This window comes from Tachysurus fulvidraco, chromosome 20, assembly GCF_022655615.1.
Source record: "Tachysurus fulvidraco isolate hzauxx_2018 chromosome 20, HZAU_PFXX_2.0, whole genome shotgun sequence".
Classification (NCBI taxonomy): domain Eukaryota; kingdom Metazoa; phylum Chordata; class Actinopteri; order Siluriformes; family Bagridae; genus Tachysurus; species Tachysurus fulvidraco.
In genome coordinates this window covers 4,423,829-4,448,163 of record NC_062537.1, presented here as the reverse complement: position 1 = coordinate 4,448,163, position 24,335 = coordinate 4,423,829, and the positions used below count along the sequence as shown (strand labels likewise).

The 24,335-nt window shown below is 42.0% G+C and overlaps 1 protein-coding gene across 2 annotated transcripts in view; it reads left to right on the top strand.

Annotated features, from left to right (window-relative positions):
• Window positions 1–24,335, top strand: part of epb41l4a (erythrocyte membrane protein band 4.1 like 4A) — a 42,595-nt gene that overhangs the window by 11,531 nt on the left and 6,729 nt on the right. For both annotated transcript variants that reach the window (XR_007138884.1, XM_027139707.2), the window contains exons 2-15: window positions 3,334–3,438; window positions 6,483–6,534; window positions 6,644–6,722; window positions 6,870–6,967; window positions 7,188–7,308; window positions 11,179–11,266; window positions 11,335–11,423; window positions 11,759–11,822; window positions 13,696–13,787; window positions 17,906–17,983; window positions 19,753–19,868; window positions 22,606–22,696; window positions 22,815–22,898; window positions 23,239–23,352. Coding sequence is in view for 1 of the 2 variants with exons in the window: in XM_027139707.2 (XP_026995508.2) it covers window positions 3,334–3,438; window positions 6,483–6,534; window positions 6,644–6,722; window positions 6,870–6,967; window positions 7,188–7,308; window positions 11,179–11,266; window positions 11,335–11,423; window positions 11,759–11,822; window positions 13,696–13,787; window positions 17,906–17,983; window positions 19,753–19,868; window positions 22,606–22,696; window positions 22,815–22,898; window positions 23,239–23,352 (1,271 nt within the window). In the remaining variant the exon portion in view is untranslated. The remainder of the gene's footprint in view (window positions 1–3,333; window positions 3,439–6,482; window positions 6,535–6,643; window positions 6,723–6,869; window positions 6,968–7,187; window positions 7,309–11,178; window positions 11,267–11,334; window positions 11,424–11,758; window positions 11,823–13,695; window positions 13,788–17,905; window positions 17,984–19,752; window positions 19,869–22,605; window positions 22,697–22,814; window positions 22,899–23,238; window positions 23,353–24,335) is intronic.

Genomic DNA, 24,335 nt, shown 5'->3' with positions numbered 1-24,335 from the left:
TGCAGCACTAAAAAGTCTTTGTGCTCTTAAGATGCCCTTCTGGAATGAAATAGCACGAGTACTTCCTAAGACTAACGGCTCTGACAGAGTCGACCATGAATGCAGGACTTTTTTCTTTCTCTGTACTTATGTTTAACTATCTATTGTCAAGATAGTGCCAGGGAGATATTTAGTTAGTTTTATGATAAAGCATTGCTCCAAACAGGAACAGCGAGCTCTAATACACAATCTCTTTAGTCAAAAGAGAGGAAACAAAGATAACAGCAGAATAGAACTAAATGGAGGAAATATACACATTTCCTCCACTTTTCTCTGCCCAGGGTTGTTTTTGGCAGCCTCACCCCATTTCAACCATCTACATTGTCTTATCAGGGAGACAAATATGGCAGGAATGCGAGGAGCAGGTTGCCAGTGCGGATCCTACCGACTGCCCAGTGCTTCAGAAAGGTCTCGTTTTCAACTCCGAGCCCCTCGGGCTTTCGAGGTTTGAGTTACACGACTGACTACAGCTAGAGTTACAGCACTTTGCAGCGGTGCCATTTTAGACCTAACGTGGTTAGTTTGACTACATGAAATGTTAGCGCTCATAAAAGTTAGACATCGGACCTCATACAAATATCCCCCTGCTGTAAATTAGGAAAACACAGGAATAGACACCAGTCTCGGTGTCAGAGCCGATATCTTTGTCATCCGATCCGCTCAGGAAAGTCATTTCAAAACGTTTTGTTTCGAAACAGGCGACGATGATTAAATGAGGTGATCTTGCAGATTTTCTGAACAGCAACAAGATAAGTCTTATTTCCGTGAATGTACGGTAGCGCCGTTCAGTGAAATACCGGCCACTCTAGTCAACACTAAAATAGTCCAAGCTGCTAAACCGGATTGACTCTAATGCTCGCAAAGTCTGGAGTCATTACCTGATCACCTGGAGTTCATTGCTCTGGGCTTTTACTGAGTAACGTGAACCCGAGTGACGCATCGCGTGGCACAGAGAGAGCGAGCGAGAGCAGCAGTAGTATACGAATAACCTCAGGGGCAGATACCAGGCGGTGTTACTGAAGCCAACATGTGTCATAAGTGACAACTAGGGAACAAAATAACAGCAGTATCACACAGACATCACTGACATATGACATCACTGACATGTGACATTTGGTCAGTAAATGAAAAGGAAGCAGTTCACACTTCATACATGCCTGAAGCACAGGGAATCTAGTAAAGGGGATTGGAAACATGTGAGTTTTTAAGACCCAGTTACAGTGTCAAAGAGCAAGATTGTCCTAAACACATTATAACAGTTAAGGGATTAATGAATGAAAGTGAGTCATGATTGCAGGAACCTTCTTGCTTAATACGCAGCGGTGATGCATCGTTACACTTCGAGAATGACAAATAAATAAATAAATCATGACATCTGTTTCATAAGAAGGAGTAATCGTACAGTTCAGATCATTGTTCGGATTGTTTAAAGGGGAAAGTATTAAGACGCCGTGTGTCACGTTCACAGCAAAGATAAACGAACATGTGAAAGATTCGCTTGATTAAATGCAAGTATTAGAAGCTTTATGATAATGTGGGGGGACACGGTGGCTTTGTGGTTAACACGTTCGCCTCACACCTCCAGGGTTGGGGGTTTGATTCCCGTCTCCGCCTTGTGTGTGTGGAGTTTGCATGTTCTCCCCGTGCCACGGGGGTTTCCTCTGGGTACTCCGGTTTTCTCCCCCGGTCCAAAGACATGCATGGTAGGTTGATTGGCATCTCTGGAAAATTGTCCGTAGTGTGTGAGTGAATGAGAGTGTGTGTGCCCTGTGATGGGTTGGCACTGTACATGTGATGTACATGTATGTCAGCAGACAATACTGCAGGTTAATACACAGCTACCTAGAGCCGTGATATCGATATACCAGTGTGGTAAGCTTTCATTCTTGGACATTTCATCTTTTTTTTTTTTTTGCCTTTAATAGCTTTTTTCTACACAGGTTACACAGGAATCATCGTGTTAATGAAGTAAAACCGAAAGCTTGCGTTTGGAGACGACAGATCAGCGCAGTGACTTTACTTTATACGGCCCAGTGGAATATTTTGTCTCAGCGAACAGCCGAAACGGATTTGCAGTAAGCTGTGTGTAAAAGAGAAGAAACTGCTTTTGTGAAGAGATTTAAAAGTTATCCTGTATTAGCAGAGTTTGCTTGTGGTTATTAAGACACCGGACGATTTATATTAACGTTATCTTAGATTTAATGTACAAACCCTTACATTAGCTCTGTCTCTCTACAGATTCTACAGTTTGGAGAACAACGGTGAGATATTAGTGAGATGTTTAAAGCAATCGATTCGCCGACACTCGAATTTTCACCAAGATTTCGAAGTTGAATAAAACGGACACTTCAGGTGTATTTAACTCCTCGCTTTATCATCTTGACTCGAACCCGCACACTTCACTCTCCTTCGGGCATCACGTTCCTTTGTGAGCCACACAATAGCGTAAGACTTAAACACGGCACGTTTATCACACGTGCGGTTTGTGGTCTTGCTGCCTGTCAAAGCTGAACACCGAACCTCTCCCAGTGTCAGGAGATCTGTCAGAGATAATACGACGGTTACGCGAGGACGCGCGAAGAAGCTAAAACTAAATCGTTCACAGCCTGAGTTCATTTTATTATATAAGCAATAAATCAGCAGGGTTGTAAGGAAAGTAATTAACAATCAAGTGTCTCTTACCTAATTAGCTAAGCATGCATTTTTACTGGGCTCTTACCTACATTTACATCCTCCTCAGTGAGAATTGTGCCACTATGACACTCAGAGACACTGTTATAGCAGAATCACCTTCAGAGGTCCCATCGGGCTGCATCATGGATTATTTTACTCCTTTTTTTTTTTTTACATTATTTGGCAGACGCCCTCATCCGGAGCAACTTACATTATTTCATATTTATACAACTGAGCAATTGAGGGTTAAGGGCTGTGCTCAGGGACCCAACAGTGGCTTGGGATTGAACTCACAATCTTCTGATTTGTAGCCTAAGACCTTAACCACTAGGCCTTACTAGAACATGTAATACTGCTTGAAAGTTGTCCTTCCATTAACGTACCTGTTTAGTTCCTTTCAAGCTTTTCTGAATGTTTTCACTTGTTGTCACGTTAAACTAAAACATCGACTCTCTCTCTTTTTTTTTTTGATGTATAGATTTTCTCTCTTTCCCCCCTAAAAAAACCTGTCGCACCAGTCTGTGCGCTGGTAAACCATTTTATATGACTTGTTTAAAGCCATAGAATATTTCATTTGAATATTCAAATTGAATATTTATTTTTAAATCACCCTTTCCACAGAAATCCACAAAGGGCTGCGTGGTGCTGGATTACGTGTTCAGCCACGTCAACCTTCTAGAAAGCGACTATTTCGGCCTGCGCTACTGCGACCGCGGCCATCAGACGGTGAGTGCAGAAGATCCAGATCACCCCAACTCATGGCTCGGAAACACGTGGGAGAGATGGGTTTACACACACACACACACACACACACACACACACACACACACACACAAAGAGTGTAAGAAGTGAAGAGTGATGGTGTTTGCCCAGGGGGGTGTAAACACGGGGCAAGGCGATGAAAGAGCCATAAAAGAAAAACACGACCTTAATTTTTTTTTCTTTTTCTTTTTTTTTTTTTCCATAACCTCGTTCCAACCCAGACGTGATCTGTGCCTTCACGCAGAGCCGCAGAACCTTTCGGGGCTTTTTTTTTTCCCCAACCGGTGTTTTACTGCCTTCTGAGATTCATCGCAGTTATTGCTGATGCAGACAGAGCAGAAATAGTAATTAACAAAACGAGACATGATCAGGGAGGGGGGGGGGGGGTTGTCAAGGGGCGTGTCGTCATACTTTCACTTCGGCTCATACGGTTTATATGACTCCTCTATCTAGGCGTTGCATTCGATAATAGAACGACGAACCGCGCAGGAATTCATCCTGGGCTCATTTTGTTCAGTTCAGGAGGGCGTGACGTTTCCTGTCGAATGTTGCATCACTGAAACTTTATGAGGAATCATAAAGCATAAATTTTATATCACAAACCGTCTTTCAACGACAAGATTATTCCATAATTATTCCACAATCCATTAATTGCTCACAGACACAGGAAGGAGGCTTTTAAAAACCGAGCCGCCACTTTTTTTTCTTTCCTCTCGCATAAATCAGCATGCACCGGGCCACACCAGCTGTAGCAGCGTGATTATTAGATAACATCAGCCAATTCAATTAACTCCTCCTAATTTCATCAGGCCTAGCGGTAATTGACCTCCCTCTGAATGCAGGACGTTCCAGGAAAAGGATAGGGGGATGGAGCTTTTAAATAGAAATAGAAACCCGTCTGCTTAATGAAGATATCAATTATTTCGGGCACGTTCACCCGCCTGCACGGATCAAAGTCGTTACGATGAATTATGACCTGTAGCTGTGGCTGTATAGAGCTCCAGTTATTCATATCTGTACCCAGATTCAGATTGAACACCAAAGTGGCTTAAGCCAAGAAACCGCGGAGGTCCAAATATCAGCATGTTGTGTTCAAATGTCAGCTCCGGCTCTGACAGATCCTTAATTCGCCTTCATGGTTCACCATGCTACATTTTTTGGTAGTATTATTATTATAGCTATTATTTTCTGTACCTGCCCAGAGTATTTTATAAAATAAAAATAAATGAATAAATAAATAAATAGTCACGGTGTCACGGTGGCTTAGTGGTTAGCACGTTCGCCTCCCACCTTCGGGGTTGGGGGTTCGATTCCCGTCTCCGCCTTGTGTGTGTGGAGTTTGCATGTTCTCCCCGTGCCTCAGGGGTTTCCTCCGGGTACTCCAGTTTCCTCCCCCGGTCCAAAGACATGCATGGTAGGTGGATTGGCATCTCTGGAAAATTGTCCGGAGTGTGTGAGTGAATGAGAGTGTGTGTGTGTGTGTGTGTGAGTGAGAGTGTGTGTGTGCCCTGTGATGGGTTGGCACTCCGTCCAGGGTGTATCCTGCCTTGATGCCCGATGACGCCTGAGATAGGCACAGGCTCCCCGTGACCCGAGAAGTTCAGATAAGCGGTAGAAAATTAATGAATGAATGAATGAATAAACAGTTACTGAACCTCAGTTGAACCGACAACGCAGGGATGTTAATGACATGTTAATGAACACGGTCGTATTTCTCGGCGCACTCAATTCCTCCTGGGAAGTTCACATTTACTTGTCTGGAAGTCGTAATTACGACGTCAGGTGCATTGAAGTCACAAAGCAAAATGGAAACGTGCCTTGTTTTAATTGACTACAAAACAAAAAAAACTCCTCCAATAGAGTCTCAGTCTTCTGTCTCAGCGCATATTGAACCCTCGGTGTCAGTAACGTTCATTTACACAGTTTAATTTTATGCATCGAAAGATGAAAAGTTCAAGACTGAAAGCCTTAACGCTGTAACAAAGCAGCTGCTCTGAGAGAACTTTTTTTTTGTTCTTTTTTTACTTTAAATAGACCGTAAACCTGACAGAGCGGATCTGTTGAATATGTAATACATCAGATCCGATACGCTGACACATCTGATAGATCAGCCTCGGCACAACGCGTCCCGTTAAGCGTTTGAAACACACGAAGAGCGTTTCCCTCACCTCTCAAGCAGCATGCCATGACCTGCCGCTCCTCCGTGTTTTATTGATGCAGGCAGTAATAACTCATATTCAGAATTTTTAACAAGCCTGTTTTACAGCCCTGTTTTAATAGGCTTCATATTATGCTGCTGCTTGCCTGACCGAACATCTCTAGGGTTTGTTAGCGCACAGTCAGCTTAACACTCCAGTTTAATAAACTGTCACTTCTTTGTTGAAACAAAAAATTAAAAAAAGAAAAGAAAAGAAAACCACAGACGAGTGTGTTTAGCATGTGATCACGGCGGTGTGTTTGCAGGCTCGTACATAATTTTACGATCGTCATTAACATTCCAAGTCTGATTGCTTTAAGGAACAATTTCGTGGTCTGTTTTTCACTTCGGTTAATACGTCGGTTTCCCACATTACCGAAAATTCAGGGAAAAATGCGGTCTAGTGGGATTTCGTTTCCATCTCATACGCTGTAGCAGAGACGGGGGGGCTTGAGGCATATGACTTGACTCGAGGCGGACTTAAATCGCAAATTTGAGACTTGAGACTTGCTTGACAGATATTAAAAAAAGACTCGACTTGAACATGTGTGACTTACTCCCGCCTCTGCATTGTAGCTTGACCGGCTTCTCTAAACCCTCCATTGTGAGTCTCTGTAATTTTTTTGGCACCCTGTATGACACCAGGGTGTCTCCTGCCTTGCCCCCTGACTCTTCTGGGATAGACTTCAGGCTCCCTGTGACCCTGTGTAGGACGAGCAGTATAGAAGATAGATGTATGGAAGTCATACACAAAGGATTTTTTGCCCTAAAGCAATTAATGTGTATTATTTTGTTGTTGTTTTTTCCCCAGTATTGGCTAGATTCGACAAAAACTCTGGCAGAGCATAAAGACCTTATAGCAAGTAAGTATAACCTCATTGTAAAGAACATCATCCAGATGTTAGAAACCTCTCATCTGATTTACTTGCATGCGTGTCTAAATATTCCCTAATACCGGTTTTCTCGTCGCAGCCGGCCCGCCGTACACGCTGTATTTTGGTGTTAAATTTTACGCCGAGGATCCCTGTAAACTAAAGGAGGAAATAACCAGGTGGGTTTTCTGTCTAGCATCTGATACCACAAGCGGCTGTAGGGAAGAAATATGAAAATAAAAGAACAATAACGGTATTGAACCTCGGTGTAGTGCAGCGTGTGGTGCGTGTGGTGTGTATGATGTGTTCTCATCGTCTTGTATCAGGTACCAGTTCTTCCTCCAGATAAAGCAGGATGTGCTTCAAGGAAGACTTCCATGTCCTTTCAACGTCAGTGCACAGATTGCTGCTCTGGCGATCCAGTGTATGTATGAATATTACATTTTCACCCCGTCATTAAAACAGATTTGTTTTTTTTTTGTTTTTTTTCTCGTTAGATATTTGAAGCTATGTGTTAAAACTCATCTGCTTTTTCTTATAATCTCGCTCGTGCTTATGCAGAGTACAGGTTGTACTGTGTGATCGTACTGTATATAACCCACAGACCCACTATAATCTGCCCGATCCATCTTGTCTTTGTCCAGCCGAGCTCGGAGATTACGACCCGTACAAGCACGTGCCAGGCTACGTGTCGGAGTATCGCTTCGTTCCAGACCAGCAGGGAGACTTGGAGGATGCTATCGAGCAAATTCACAAGACGTTAACGTAAGCACGGAATTCATTCTCTTTAATCAAGTGCGAAGTGAAACAAACTTTGAGTTTGGCTCGAAGTGCGGAGGTATTTTACAGCATGGTTCAATAACACGAGGATCCTTGCTGCAACCTGTCCTTTTACTTTTAATGATAGTATTCATTCATGGTTGAAATGTTTCCAAATCTCAAGTGCTGGAAAAAAAAAAAAAGAGTGGGCCAAGCATCAAAGAACAAATGAAATATTGCATTTTTAATCTTACAATAAATAAAGCAACATGCAGCATTTTTTATTTTAATTTTTTTTAAAAAAAAGTCACCGTAAGTAACATAGTGCTATGAACACCATAGTAACACTTAAACTAAACCCCAGCATGTTAACAATGTTTACCGAGTCGTGGAATGCAGTAATTACAACTCGCAGCATCCACCACGCACTCCTGACATCCTAAAACCAACACCCCTCCCACCCCCACAAACGAGAAACCTTTCCGCTCCCTGTTTTTCCCGTTAACTCCGTATGAAAGTGTTCACAGGTTAGCAGGTCCTTCTTCCTCGCCGCTGGAATGTTGTTTAGAGCAGAATTAGGATTCCTCCCTCGGGCCGCACCGAACGCCTTTCTAACCAGAGCTTGGACTCTAGACAGGATTCTATTATCTGGACTGGTTTTTTTCTGAGTAATGCTGGAAAATGAAGGATGAGGGAAGGTCAAAGCATGCGAGTGGATGCGTGTGGTTGTGTTGAGCTTCAAGTAGTAATAAACATGTTGATGAGGTTCGTAACGACGAACACGAAGAGAGGCAGAAAAGGGCAGATAGCGATTTCCTTCAAGTATGAGTTGGGTGGGTGTAAACTGGCCAAAGACCAAATTAAGGAGAAAAAACGTAAACAAGAACCGAGACATAAGTGACCTCCAACCGAGTATCGACCTGAACACGAGAGATTTGTTTACGTTCAGCAGGAGGACGAATGCAGAACGAGTGTTTTATCTTGTTTGGCTTCTAATGCACGAGTCCCCAACATCAGCACAGCACATTGATTGCCTCGGCTCTAAAGTGCCAAAGAAAGCTGATTATTTCGAGCGAGATAAACACGTACCTGTGCTGGAGGACCTTGAATTTCACTTTAGAGGAGGGAGCCTGGGATTCAAGTCTCTACTTTACACAAGTGCTAAGAATTGAGATCATAATGATTGGCCTGGTATAACCCTGAAAAAACACTAGCACTGTGAGGAAAGCACTGTGTGTGTGTGTGTGTGAGTGTGTGTGTGTGGGTGGGTGTGTGTGTGGGTGTGTGTGACTGTGTGTGTGTGTGTGAGTGTGTGTGTGTGTGTGTGTGTGAGTGTGTGTGTGTGATTGTGTGTGTGGGTGTGTGTGATTGTGTGTGTGGGAGTGTGTGGGAGTGTGTGTGTGTGTGTGACTGTGTGGGTGTGTGTGACTGTGTGTGTGTGTGTGACTGTGTGAGTGTGTGTGAGTGTGTGTGTGATTGTGTGTGTGGGTGTGAGTGTGTGGGAGTGTGTGTGTGTGTGTGTGTGTGTGTGTGTGTGTGTGTGTGTGTGTGTGTGTGTGTGTGTGTGAGTGTGTGTGTGAGTGTGTGTGTGTGTGAGTGTGTGTGTGTGTGTGTGTGTGTGAGTGTGTGTGAGTGTGTGTATGTGTGTGTGTGTGTGTGTGTGTGTGTGTGTGTGTGTGTGTGTGTGAATATAAATTATGTAAAATGCAAGAGCTTTCGAATAAAAGATCATAAATATATACAGTATATTAGTTTCTGGATATCATTCACTAAATCTGTTATAAAGTCTCCAAAACACATGAAAGAATGAACATTTGTGTGTGTGTGTGTGTGTGTGTGTGTGTGTGTGTGTGTGTGTGTGTGTGTGTGTGTGTGTGTGTGTGTGTATGAGGTAGAACGTGTGTGTGTGAGAGAGACAGAGAGATTTGTTGTACAGATTGTTGACCATCTGTGCATAAAAGAAGTTCAAACATTTTTTTGTACAAGAGATGGAACGAATTTTTTTGTCCCCCCCCCCCCCCACAATCTCTCAGTCTCTCATTCATTTCTTCTGTCTTCAGCAAATTTAGCATCTTGTACACAGCATTAGGTACCTTATATGCAGAATATAAAGAAAGCGAGCCCTCGACAAGACAGAGATGAACCTGACTGGATTGATTTGCATTAGCGAGTACGTAACTGTGCGCTTCTTTTTATTTCACAAGACCCGTGTAGCGTAAATTGTAGATCGAGTTCTCTGCGATTAAAGCGCAGACTCGGTTATGGACTCAGTCATGTTCCTTTTACCCAGCGCTCTCATGTGAGTCACTCTGTGTGTGTGTGTGTGTGTGTGTGTGTGTGTGTGTGTGTGTGATTCATGACTGTTGCGCTGCTGGTACTTAAGTTTTCCTCTTCAGCTTTTTAAATTGCCTTTAGTTTTGAATGATCAGCAGCATGCTGTTATTTCTTTGGGCACGCTGTGAGGAGTTAATCTGCCGCGGATGATGTGGAATCTGTGCGAAAGGATCGATTTCTCCTCGTTCGGCATCTCCGTGATAGATGGAGTGACACTCGCAAGCTCCGTTAAGTGAAATGGAAGGCGAGGGAGGAATCGAGGAATTTTGAGAAGAAAGACAATAAAATGTAGGTGAAGGAGTAGCGGGAATATTCCGGAGTAATCGGATACTGCCATACCCGGTTCCATAGCCGTTCTCATTCACTACACTAACTGTAGTAATTGAGACATAGTTTACGTCATTTCATTTTTGTATCTCTCAAACTTTTTTTTTTTTTTTTTTACAGTCAGATGAAAGTGTAATGAAAGGGACGAGTAAAAGCAGAATCCCTGCAGCGGCAATAAATAACAGGGCACTTACAACACGAGATCTGCAATCATCTGCCTCTCCATCCCGCCTCACAAAACCTCCATCTGCCTGCTCACAGGAGGGGGAATTCACACTGCAGTCAAACACACATCATACTAAAGCTAACAATGTCACGTTTCCTGCATATGCTCCGAAAAAGGCTTGAAAGTAAACGTTATATACGTATACAACACTTTGTAACGCCACACGCAGGAATTCTGTGTATATGTTTTCAACACCGGTCTTGTTTTTATATTGCAAACAACAAAGACGAACAATCGATAGGACAAGACTTTTGTTTGCGCCGTCAGAGCGTGTAAATCTACAGACCACTATAGTGAACCTCAAACGTTCATGCAACATTTTGGACCAAAATTACAGCATAGCAAGGACATCAGACGTTCCTTCAGAAGTTCCTGGTTACACAATTGAACGTTTTTTTTATTTAGTACACAGGCGCTACACAAATGAAACCGAAGTGAGTAAACGTATCAATCAACTAGTCCATACAACTCGCGTTATTCATAGAAGGAGATTTAACAACGGCCGATATTTACACAACCGTTAATAAGTAAAAGGAAGGCAGTCGTCCATAAGCTGCCGGCTCGGGAATATTTTGGAAAGAATGTTAAAAATTCCAAGGATCCTCGGAAGGTTAATCATTGACAGCATGGGACAAGTTTGGATAATATGCTCACCTTTGCTCACCTTTGTGTTATTGTTTTAACATGTGTAAGATTTCACTAAAGAAACATTGCATACGTGTGATTTGCCTGACAGACCAATCAGAGTCCAGAATTCAACAACACTGCAAAATACCAAAAATCAGCCCTGACGTTCATGTTGACTCGGAACGTACGACGCTAGCTCACTCAGTATAACTATTCTTTACTATATTCTTTATAACTATTCTTTTTATTCGTTTGCTATTCAGACATTTGCACGACGTGCTTGTAAAACGACGTGCAGGTTTAAAAACGAATGACCTCATAAACATGTACCTACTTAGTAACGAGAGAATTTCTCTCCTCAGGGGTCAGACGCCTTCCGAAGCCGAGCTGAATTATTTAAGCGTGGCCAAAACACTGGAGATGTACGGGGTGGACCTTCATCCCGTGTTTGTAAGTCTGAATATTAAATATCAATACACTCGACATTACATTACGTGACCTCTCCGCTTTCATTTCAGGGGGAAAAGCAGTCCGAATATTTCCTGGGGTTGACACCGGTTGGAGTTGTAGTTTACAAAAATAAAACCCAGGTCGGGAAGTATTTCTGGTAAGTAAACCTACTAGTCGAGTCTATATTCAGTAGAACATCCACACGTCGAATTTCTGTAACGTTTCTCTTTTCAAGTCTAAGATAACAGCAGCTCATGTAGATATGAATCTGTTCACCACATTTAGACTTTAATGCTTAGTTAATCAGGACGTCTCTTTATTCCCTGAGCAATTTTAGGAGAGATAAACCGACCGATGGCGTCTTTACCCTCAAACCCGAGCTCGTTTTCAAAGTCTCTGTGGAGGAAACGTCTTCTATTTTTTTTCTCTGCACAGGAAGTCAAAGCTTGGTGGTTATTATGAGAGCATTTATATGTTTGTTTGATGTTTCAGGCCAAGAATTACAAAAGTATTTTTCAAAGAAACCCAGTTTGAGCTGCGCGTTCTGGGGAAAGACGTAAGTCTCATTATTTTTCAAAAAACCGACCAGTTAATGAAGGCACTTTTACTGTCTATGCCTGTATATTACCATGGAAACTAGAGGATTCACAACTGAACGACCCCAAATTATACAGACAAAAGTCGACTTTATTACAAAAGACATGAAATGTATTCATTCATTTATTCATTAATTTTCAACCGCTTATCTGAACTTCTCGGGTCACAGGAAGCCTGTGCCCACTCCAGGCGTCATCGGGCATCGAGGCAGGATACACCCTGGACGGAGTGCCAACCCATCGCAGGGCACACACACTCTCATTCACTCACACACACACACACACAACGGACAATTTTCCAGAGATGCCAATCAAACTACCATGCATGTCTTTAGACCGGGGGAGGAAACCGGAATACCCGGAGGAAACCCCCGAGGCACGGGGAGAACATGCAAACTCCACACACAAGGAGGAGGCGGGAATTGAACCCCCAACCCTGGAGGTGTGAGGCGAACGTGCTAACTCTAAGCCACCGTGCCCCAATGAAATGTATTCGTCATCCCGATATTACTTCTTCTATTACTAACTTCTCATCCGTATGGTTTTAATACCGTTCAAATCCATTCTCTAGTTCCCATGGTAACCATTTTATATATATATATATATATATATATATGTATATATATGATAAAACTCGTCCTCACAATGATGTTCATGACGTTACTGTGCAAATGACACTCAGGAAGAAAAGAATCTCGGGAAGAAAACCGATTTTGACCGGAACACTATTAGGCAGAGTTCTAATGCAGGACCAAGAAAGCGATTATTGACCCGGGACTACAACTACCCCCAGGACACAAATGAGATTTTACAAAAAATTCCTGCACACTTATTCTCCTACACGCTAATTTACGCTTTAAATGGAAGAAGTGCTTCCCTAAGGAGAGCATCCAATCTAGTGATATATATGCTAATAAGCTTCACCAGGTCTATTCAATTACTTTCACTGGGCGAAGAGACACTACACACCTGACCAAAGCCTTGTGGTTTAATCTCATTGTGCAAATATGAGAGAAATCTAACCGTGGCTAAAATTGTCACGGTTATTTATGGCACTCCTGTATTCCAGTACACACAGGAGAAACCGATGGTCTCTTGTGGAGCTCGTCTCACAGATCAGGGAACGGAGATGGCCAAAGCTTGATTCTGTTGGTTTTTAGTGATCACTTCACAACTCAGTCAATGGAGTGAATAAAGTAGCAGGACCAGAGTGGTATTGGGCTATTGATCAGAAGGTTGTGAGCTGAAATCAGAACACCACCAAGCTGCCACTCCTGGTCCCTCGATCAAGGCCTTTTAACCCCCAATTGCTCAGTTGTATAAAATGTGATGAACATATGATGCCATGTCTCCTATCCAGCTTTCCAAGAAGGAAAAAACAGCCGTACGCCATCACACATTTGAATAAAACCCACGTTGTTTGTAGTCGAAATGTTATATTTTTATCTCCATAAAAATTAGAGTGCCATTCGAAGTACTGGTAGCAAGGTATTTCTCTCCAAACAGGTTTTTTTGCTGTTTTAAGACCTGAAAATGCCCCAAAACCTCCACCTGTGACCCTCAGAAAATCTCCTTCCAGCTGAGGTTATTGCCCTAGCTGTAGCTTTTTAAGACATGTCAAATGGATGGTGGGGGTTTTTTTTGTTTTGTTTTTTTGTAGCCAGTGTGATTTTTTTATTTATTTATTTTTAAGTTGAATCTTCCTCAGTGAAAGGTTTTTCCTGCATAATTCGATTACCGCAATTAAAGGATAGATCGTCAAAGTACAAGGCAATAATTCTGAATTGTAATGTTTTTATCTCTCTCTCTCTTTTTTTTTTTTTTTTTTTGCAGTGCAACGAAACGTCTTTCTTCTTCGAAGCTCCCAGTAAGGCGTCATGTAAAAACCTTTGGAAGTGTTGTGTTGAACACCACACCTTCTTCAGGTAAGAAAACACTTTGGACTCTGACCTCTTTAAACACAAATCAGAGGACCACAGCAAGTTGGTGTGTTTTTTTTTTCCTTTCAACCACAAAAGCTTTGAAATAACAGCAGTAAAAGAAGCCTTAACCCTTTATATTGAACCGCTCCAGTCTCGGGTCAGTTGTGGTGCAGCTTGACATTCCAGGTGTTACATATAGTCAAGATGAATGGAAGCACCTCTGGGGAAACAACCCTCCTGTTATCGAAGGCCAAACATAATTAATGTCACGTCAATTTTCACCCACAGGAATTCGAGAACTGAAAAATATCCATGTAAAATCGAACTGATTCTTATATCAGAGGTGGAACCATGTGGGACGTCATGTGACCTCCACCACGAATAGAATCCTTTCTCATTATTGAACCGTCCTTTCAATACAGTTCTATTAAACGCTTTTGCCTTCAGCTGTTAGAACTGGAACGTAAAAAGGTTTAGTGATTAACGCTCTGGGCTGCTGATCATGAGAAGGTCATGAGTTAAAGCCTCAGATTTGCCCCCGAGCACGACTCTTAACTTTCACCGCTCCAGCATCGCATCACGACTAACCCTGTGCGCTGACCCTCGCTTCCAAACATACAACGGTATGCTAAGAATTTCACCCGCCTGAGAAAGGTGTTTTTTTTTTTTCTTCTTCTTTTTTCATTTTGTTTTTACACAATAAAAATGCTGTTCGATAAAAGAGCATTTAGAGCATTCTGTGACTTGGGTGACTGCAGTCACAGGATTAATGTGCTCATGTCCGTGTGTTAAAGGTGGGGTCTCCGTTATGTGAGAAATGCTTCAGAAAACTGCGTCGGGCCGCCAAACAAAACAAAAACAATCTAACGTGTAGCCAATTAGCATAAAGGGGCGTGTCTTGTCGATATGGGCGGAGAGAGTGTTCAGTGCACATGTGTGACATTAGCAGAATGCGGTTTTAACATTGACATGGCGGATAAAAACAAAGAAAGAAAGTGAAGAAAGGCTTACGATAAGGCAAGAAGTAGGACGTGTTAATATAGGATCAGCTTTCCAGCGCTAAACTTTTCACGGTACAACACACAGTACTACAAAAACACATTTGTATTACCATAGTATTACTCATTGTGTTCATTTATTGATAAAAAATATCCCCTCGGTCAGCTGCCCCAACAGGTTCTGCCATAATACTTGTCTGGGTTATATTTGGGTTATACTTGTCTGGTGTATGTGTGGGGCGGAGCTATCAATACAGGGGTGGGACCCATTTGCGTTAGGGGCGTGTTTGTTTTGGTCATTTCAAATGTCAACATTGGCTTTCAAACAACTGAGACCCCACCTTTAACTTCTCTTAGAATCATTATGTGGCCAATTAACCATGAAGGAACTTTTACAATACAGAATTTCTGATTGTTAGTTTCCTGATCGATGATGCTTGTTCATTTTATTTCAAGTCTTTTATCAAATACTTGCTCAACCAAGCAAATTAAAGCATCTCTGTTTTCAGAGTTTTATCGGTCGCGTCTGGAACAATCACGTAGCACGAAGAGTAGTACGAAGAGAGGTGCTTTCACATCGTGCATTAACAGCCAACACTTCCAACACTTTCACTTTTCTCTACTTGCCTTTTATCACACTCGTGTCAAGTCCGACATCATATAAAGCCTAACACAAGCTGCAATAATCTTCAAATGCATTAAGCTCACTTCCTCTGCCAACTCCAATTCCGTAGAGAAGTCGCTTTTACTCTCCTCGCTAAAAGAAGTCCCTGTCTTAAGTGCACTAGCTCTCAGATTTTTTTTAATAAGTTCCTGCCTTTGAGAATTCTGCTCTAGATCATGTTTCTTTTTCTTAAGACTGTTTCTTTGATTGAAAGCAGGCTGTTAGGGGATACTGGTTCCAATCAATCCCACCAAACCGACTGCTGTTGCTGCTGCTGCTGCCATATCAGCCTTAAGTGAGACACAACACATGAATTCAGTGGGTTTTGTTTTTTGCCTGTAATCCACGTGTGAACGCGGATCCGGGTCAGAAACAAAGAATTTATTTATTTATTTATTTTTTAACAAAGGATTTTTGATTTTATTAAATGTTGAAACGATCATGTGTTTAAAATCTAAATGATTGTGGTGCCAAACATGTCATTAAAACAATACAAAGAAGCAAATCAAGCCAATTTAACAGATTTACACGCTTTCTGTCACGTAGGTCAAACTATCATTTAAAAAAAAATAAAGGTTTCAATAAAGGTTTCTACTACGTGAGTAAGCCCTAAAACCCAAAGCAAAGAAAAAGTGAAACTAAAGCACTAGTGACTCTCATTCATTCACTCATTTTCTACCGCTTATCCGAACTACCTCGGGTCACGGGGAGCCTGTGCCTATCTCAGGCGTCATCGGGCATCGAGGCAGGATACACCCTGGACGGAGTGCCAACCAGTCACAGGGCACACACACTCTCATTCACTCACACACTCACACTACAGACAATGTTCCAGAGATGCCAATCAACCTACCATGCATGTCTTTGGACCGGGGGAGGAAACCGGAGTACCCGGAGGAAACCCCCGAGGCATGGGGAGAACATGCAAACTCCACACACACAAGGTGGAGGTGGGAATCAAACTCCCAACCCTGGAGGTGTGAGGCGAACGTGCTAACCACTAAGCCACCGTGCCCCCCCACTAGTGACTCTGAATATGCTAATAATTATTGAAGGCTAAAACCCGTTAATTAGTGCAGGCTCATTACCATAATGATAATTTCAGCTAACTGATTAATAACCGATATGCAAATATGTTAATTGAATCCCAAACTAATAAACTACATGTTAATCGCCAGCATCTCATTACCATAAAGATCATTTCATTTAATTAGTGATCAAACAAATAGTTCTGCCATGTATGGTAATAAAGCTAAGAATGAATAAATGCTAATTACCTCGGTGTCATTACCATAATGCTAATTAGGTTTGTATGCTAATTAAAGCATAGCACCAGCGCGGTAACATAGTGAAGAATCGACAAAGGTCCGTTTGGTGTTGAATGACTATTGACTCTGCAGCGGAGGAACGGGTTTGATGAATCACGCTGTTCTATCTGAAATGATTCCTCATGCTGCATTATTGATTTTTCCATCACACGGTTTAACGGCTTCAAATACAATAAACACATTAAAAGTTAAGAAGATCGCAGGAAGTTTGCATAATGCTTCAGATTACATGCTGAAGGAAAGTGGGTGCAAGATTGTGCTAGTGGATAAACCTACTGTATTTTAATCAGAATGGGGAAATGACTCTCTCTCTCTTTCTCTCTCTGTCCGTCTCTCTCTCTGTCCGTCTCTCTCTCTGTCCATCTCTCTCTCTGTCCATCTCTCTCTCTGTCCGTCTCTCTCTCTCTCTGTCCTTCTCTCTCTCTGTCCTTCTCTCTCTCTCTGTTCATCTATCTCTCTGTCCTTCTCTCTCTCTCTCTGTCCATCTCTCTCTCTGTCCTTCTCTCTCTCTCTCTGTCCATCTCTCTCTCTGTCCTTCTCTCTCTCTCTGTCCATCTATCTCTCTGTCCTTCTCTCTCTCTCTCTCTCTCTCTCTCTCTCTCTCTCTCTCTCTCTCTCTCTCTGTATCTCTTTCTCTCTGTCCATCTCTCTCTTTCTCTGTCCATCTCTCTCTCTGTCCGTCTCTCTCTCTGTCCGTCTCTCTCTCTGTTTGTCTCTCTGTTTCTCTCTGTCCATCTCTCTCTCTCTCTCTCTCTCTCTCTGTCATCTGTCTCTCTGTCCATCTCTCACTCGCTCTCTGTCTGTCTCTCTCTCTGTCCATCTCTCTCTCTGTCCGTCTCTCTGTTTCTCTCTCTCGTTCTCTCTCTGTCCATCTCTCTCTCTGTCCATCTCTCGCTCTCTCTCTGTTCATCTCTCTCTCTCTCTCTCTCTCTCTCTCTCTCTCTCTCTGTCCGTTTCTCTTGGTCTCTCTGTCTGTCTCTGTCTGTCTGTCTCTGTCCATCCATCTCTCTGTTCCTGTCTGTCCATTCTTTCTGTCTCTCTCCCTCTTTTTTGCTCTGTCGCTCTCTCTCTCTCTCTCTCTCTCTCTCTCTCTCTTTCTTTTTCTCTTTCTCTCTCTCTCCTGTTTTCTAGAATGCCGGAAAATGAAGTGAACATTCTGTCAAGCAAACTGTCCAAATTCAGCTCTCTGGGCTCCAAGCATCGTTACAGGTGAGTGGCTTGTGGTTCAGATGCATCGTCTGGATGAACACAACAGTGAGAGTGAGGAAGAAGGACCAAGGAAAAGGTCTATTACAAATGTAGATGGATGAGATTTTGGTTATTTGGAGCACTTTGGTACCTCTTCATCACAGTACAAATTCATTTACGGTTCAAATATTTACCTCATTATTTCAACGTGTACAGTGATTATTCTGCCTATTTATTAAAAACCACACAGCTTTTAGTCCTGAGCTTTACAATCACAAGACTTTTTAGTTAAAGTTGTCATTTGATTCATTGCTTTTGGGTTATTGAGGCTTGGAGTAAACTCACACATCATTTTTAGGTGTTGTGAAATTTGATATCAGTTTTCATCATATGGATTATATCTAATGATGAACAGGAGACAGAAAAGTCATGCAGAACACAGTGAACCCTTCACGTGCGACATCTGAGTGTCAGAATCTCTATGAACTTTGACATCATTTTTTTCCCCCCTGACATACAAAATGAACAGGTTCCAACCAGTATGACAATTACAGTAAACAGGCTATAACACATGCTAGCATTATAGTAAACAGACAAGCACATGACCTAGCATGAACCAGGCTAAAACATAAACTAGCATTACAGTAAACAGACTATAAGCTAGCATTAAAGAAAACAAACTTACACATGAACTACAATTGCAGTAATTCTAACATTATGTAATCAGGACTGTTAAGTGTCACGCATTGAGAGTGACAGTCACGCATTTCAGTCTTTTCTCACGCTCTCCCACCACACATCGTATTTCTCAGGCAGAAAAACTTTTTGATTATTTATCATATATTTAATAAGACACAGCACCCAAAATGTATCAGTCCGCACCGCTGTCTCTATGGAACCGGGCAGGAATCAAGCGCGTCTCAGTTCTTAGTCGAGCCTGACACTTATCAGCCAATCAAAAAAAAGAGGCTACACAACAGCCAATCAGAAAATAGCACTATATGGGTAAGATTTAACACAACAACCAATGAAAAATAAAACACTAGAGAGGGTATTTTTAATGGTCGGTTTGAACAAAACCTCAACACAAAACAGCTTGTCTCTGGACGGGACATTGTCCTCAGTCATGACCCTAAAAACGCCTGGGCTTGGGCCGAACTGTTTTATATGGAAGAAACATTACAAATGATAAAGGAGTCCAAAAAGGCAACAAACACTTACAATAAACACCACCAGTCATAATCTCTCTCTCTCTCTCTCTCTCTCTCTCTCTCTCTCTCTCTCTCACACACACACACACACACACACACACACACACAAATTAAATGGAAATTAAACAAATACTTAGTATTTGGTTAAATTGCGGTTAGTGATCCTTACCAAACACAACAACTCCCCCATTATTATTTATTTTCTTTTCTTTCCTTTTTTTTTGGGGGGGGGGGTGTTGGAGATGTCACGCTTGCCTGTCTTCAAAACTTGAGAGCCCTGTGTAATAATGCTTGTACTAATGTAAATGTAATGTACTAGCATTAGCATTAAGACTTAAGTCTAATGAACTAGTGCTATATTAAACAGACTAAACATTTAAAAACTATTAAACAAGTTAAACTTATAGTAATAATTATAATTACACAAAATGACCCAGACGTCAATGGGTTGTGAGGCTGATTTAACTTGAAGGCACCAAGATAGGAAAACTATATATATATATAAATAAATAAAAGTTACATTTTACATGTAGTTCAAGTGGAACATGACGTGATTATATTCACTGTTGTTTTTCATAGCGGGAAGACCGCCATGCAGATGGGAAAAGATCAGGGTATCAGTTTACCCAGGCCGAATCTGGAGGTGGTTCGTACACGCAGTAAAACTTACCCAAAGAGGAGCACTCAGCCTACAAGTGAGCATCCGTCTGTCCACCTAACATCAACACGCTATCACTTCTTCTGATGTTTCATTGTCTCTATAGTAACAGCTCAATCACACGGTCGAAGTAGATTGAACGGTACAAAGAATGATATAAAGGTGCTGGGATTTAATAGGGAATACGGTGACGCCTTCTATAAAGTTTGGTTATAAAACTTTATAACATTTATATGATGTTTGGTTATCAAGCACGGAAAGGAGTCTCCAGTGTCAGAAAGTTTATCTACCAGGGCAAAGGCTTCAGGACCGAGACATCTCTCAGTAAATTAGCAAGCTGTAAGGGTGCAAAGCTCTGTGTAGATAAAGTAATAAGAGTAATGACAACATGGCAGCATATTTAATAAACATTGGATTATAATCATTGAGGAGTAAATAAAAATAAGTTGCTGTTATTGGGATGCTTTTGGGCCCCAATATGATGCAGTGTCGTTGATTATTTTCCCCCATACGCAGAAGATGTAGCAGTTTATTCCTCACGCTACGCCATTCCCGGCTGTCTCGTACAGGATCACACCACAGCCGCAGGATAACAGCACTCCAGCATAGTTGTGTAGATGTAATTATTAACACTAAGCTCACAGGAATTAACGTTTATATTGTAACGTGCAGCCTTGGCGTGTACTAATCCTGTTATGCTAGATGTGCAAGTCATTCTGCTGCTAGCTTTGCTAATTACAGCGATTGTAGAGATCAGGTTCACTTCAGTAACTCGCAGGTGTGTGGAAGGAAGCAAGTTCAACACATGACAGCTTGCATTTAGTCGTCCGTCAAAGAACGCCTGCCCCCCCCCCCCCCGAGGTTCCCCATCACCCAAATATGCACTCGCGCTGTCTCTCTTTTGTAAATATTGCCTGAATGTACACCGTGCATGTCATAGCACATTGTAAAATTATTGCGATTGTTGAAATCAGTATAAACGTCTTCCAGCATTTTAAGCATCCTCACCAATAAGACGACTTCAATTTCATTGCAGATTTTGAGTATCAAAGGTCCTTTTTCTTTTCCTTTTCTTCGTGCACATATAAAACGAAGGGTTTCATAGACACACAAGGAGCGTTGATTAGCTTTAGGTGAATGCGAGCCAAAAAAAAAAAAGACTAGATTGCTATTTAGCCTGCAAGAATATGAACAGATGCATATCAGATGTGAGAATAAAAAAAGGCACATTTTGAAATAGACTTCTCAAAGCAGATTGAGGTGAGATTTAAAAAGACATGTACTTTTTCATTTAAAGACACAAATACAACACTATAAAGGATTTATTTGTCAATTTATGATTCCGATTTTTTGTGTTAATAATAAGAGATTTCATGTAACAATGTAAAGGCTTATTAATAAGGATGAGGTTATAACAGAAGAGAGGAACATGCACATTATACTGTAGGTGTGCATGTTCCTCTCTTCTGTTATAACCACAACTCTTCTGAGAAGGCTTTCCACTTGGTAGTTAAGCACGACTTTGGGGATTCGTGCTCGTTCAGCTGCAATAGAAATAGAGTTGATGGGTACTGATGTTAGATGAGGAGGTCTGGGGAACTGTTTACATTCCAGTTCATTCTAAACGTGTTCGGTGGGGTCAGGGCTCTGTGCAGGACACTCGAGATCTTCCACTCCAACCTTCTCAGACCGTGTACAAAGACTGGAGGAAATTGTCATGCTGGAACACTCAGTTCCACTGAAAGTTAACGTTTAATGCTATAGCAAACAAGGACATTATAGAACAGGGGTGTCTAATCTTCTCCAGAAAGAACTGATGTGGGCGCAAGATGTGTGGAGCTGTTAATTTTTCTCATCATTAACTGACACAGTTAGCTATGTAAAATGGGCTTGTCAGTTAATCGGGATCCAGTGTAGCGTACAGTAGACATCCAGCTGATGCAAAGATAAGTAAATAAATAAATAAATGTAGTTCTTGCAGGGAAAGCAAGCCATTAGTTATTTATCTTAAGGAGTGTCATTCAGTCATGATTAAGAATTATTCGGTAACTGCACTATAAATTAAATGTATTGTATATAGTTACAATGGTGAGTAATGAGAATCTGGAGCCACAATAATTTTTTAAGGTTGTAGAGGATAGAAATTGTCTACGTCTAGGCCTCTTCCTGTGATACCGGTCCTGTCTAAATGTCACAGAGCGAGGATGCTTTCAGTTGGTCCATTTGAAGCGAACCCTGGTGTGTTTCCCAGCCTGGTCTGTTGTGTATGGGAGGATAAACACAGAACCCCAAATGGAATGGGACAAAACCCGTGGATCCTAAATAGGCACGAACCGTAGTGAGGTGCAGTTGCAGCGAGAAAGTGTTTCCATGCTGATTCCCAAATGGAGGCTGATTTTAGGCACATTTGAGTCGTGATGCCATGAGTTGTGGATATTCAGGCCAGTGGGGGAAAAAACGTGGACACACTCGATTAAGTATAAAGCCAAACAAAAGGGCAAACAAACCAAAACCAACTTTGGCTCTGATTCTGAGTTCTCTTCATAACTCTTAAATCATCTTTTACTGCTCCACTAAAGCATGCATGCCGTTAGTCAGCAGTTTCAGCCTGAGATAATTAGATCCCTAAGTTTACACAGTGACTTTATTTGGCGATGGATCCTGACAGACACTGTAACGTATGCTCAATCCTGACAGTGATGGATTGTGCTGTGGTTCTGTAACATTAATCTAAAAGTGAAATAGTGCACAGACTCCTTCAATGTGTCTTCTAGGCTTGAACAATGGGAGCCGATCAGTCACAAAGGCAGGAAATTCCCTGGGTGAAGGCCAGGCTAAAGCCAGCACACTCCCACCAGCCAGGAGGTACTGACGTCATCCACACTCGTTTGATAAAAGACTGTGCAGTGCAGCAGATTGTACACCTATTATCAATTCCATATAACAGAGTGAGATTAAAACATTGTATTATTTTTTTTCCAAGCCCCAAAGTGTCCAAGACGGAGAGCGTTTCAGAGGACCAGCCAAGCAGGCACACGGCCCCCTGGGACGAGAACGCACCACAGAGGTACGGTTAAAATGGAGGTCGTGTTTAAATGGGGTTAAAGGTCCAGGTAATTCTGCCTGAATGCACGCAAACATGCACAAATACACACACAAGCCACGACTTATTGCAAGATAAAGATCGAGCTTTGGATTAAGTCGACTTTCCCTTCCAACCCTTTATGAAAACAAATCACAAATCAGTCCAAAGGTATTAGTTGCCAACTGTGTCTCCCATTACTTTACTTCAGAACACGTGCTAAGCTTTCTGAAGAAAATGCCAACAGCTTTGGATTTACCAGTTTCCCTTTTATTTCACGCCATAGTTTCAGTGTGAAAGTCTGTCGTTCTTTGTTTTTCCACAGCGGGCTGTATAACTCGGCCAGCGAGCGAAACAAATCTCCCAAATTCCCGAACACACGCAGACGTTCGCCCTCAGGAGGCAGCGAGAACGAGGTTACGAACTCCTCCAGGCACAGGTACTGTGTGTGTGTGTGTGTGTGTGTGTGTGTGTGTGTGTGTGTCATATTCACATGTGTGTACCTGCCTAAGAAACACCTACCTACAAGGAGCTGTTATTATTCAATTAATAATTTTCCCATTAGTATTACTTATCAGATTAAAGAACAAATAAACAAACATTATGCCAAATTATTCAGAAAGTGTTTTTACTGTATTTTAAGGCATAGTCATAGTTCTTATTAAAAATCACACAGTATGATGTCTTTCAATCCTGGGGTCATTTTCCAAGCACTAATACACCCATGTGTTTGCCAGTGAGTCAGCTGAGGTGTGTTTCATGCAGCACAGGATGGTTAAGCACGATTCACAGGTGTTCCCTGTTCAAGTCGTGCATATTTCTGATTATTCCCTCGCACTGACACGACCGTGTAAGCTAATTATCGAGCTGTATATGAGCTGATCCGAGCATGTCGGAGCAGGAAATGCAGTAAAAGGTACATAATATGTGACTTCAGCAGGATTATAAGATCACTATCGGTCACAGTGTACAAAAAAAAATGAGCCCAATAAAATATTTTCAGGGAACAGTTCCAGGCGTAACATGAACTATAGGGTTGTATTAATGATTGACTACTGAAACAATACCACATTCAAACCAGCATCATACACAGGATGTGTACGGCAAATGTACCGTGTGATCTAAGCTTAATCACAGTATTAAACATTATCGCTTTCAAATCACAACACACTCCATCCAGACCATGGGGTTATATGACTAGAACACACCACCTGGAACACTCATGTCCCTCTTTTTGTCCATCTCTCTCTCTCTCTGTCTCTCTCTGTCCATCTCTCTCTGTCTCTCTGTCCATCTCTCTCTCTGTCTCTCTGTCCATCTCTCTCTCTCTGTCCGTCTCTCTCTGTCTCTCTGTCCATCTCTCTCTCAGTGTCCGTCTCTCTCTGTCTCACTGTCAATCTCTCTGTGTCCGTCTCTCTCCAT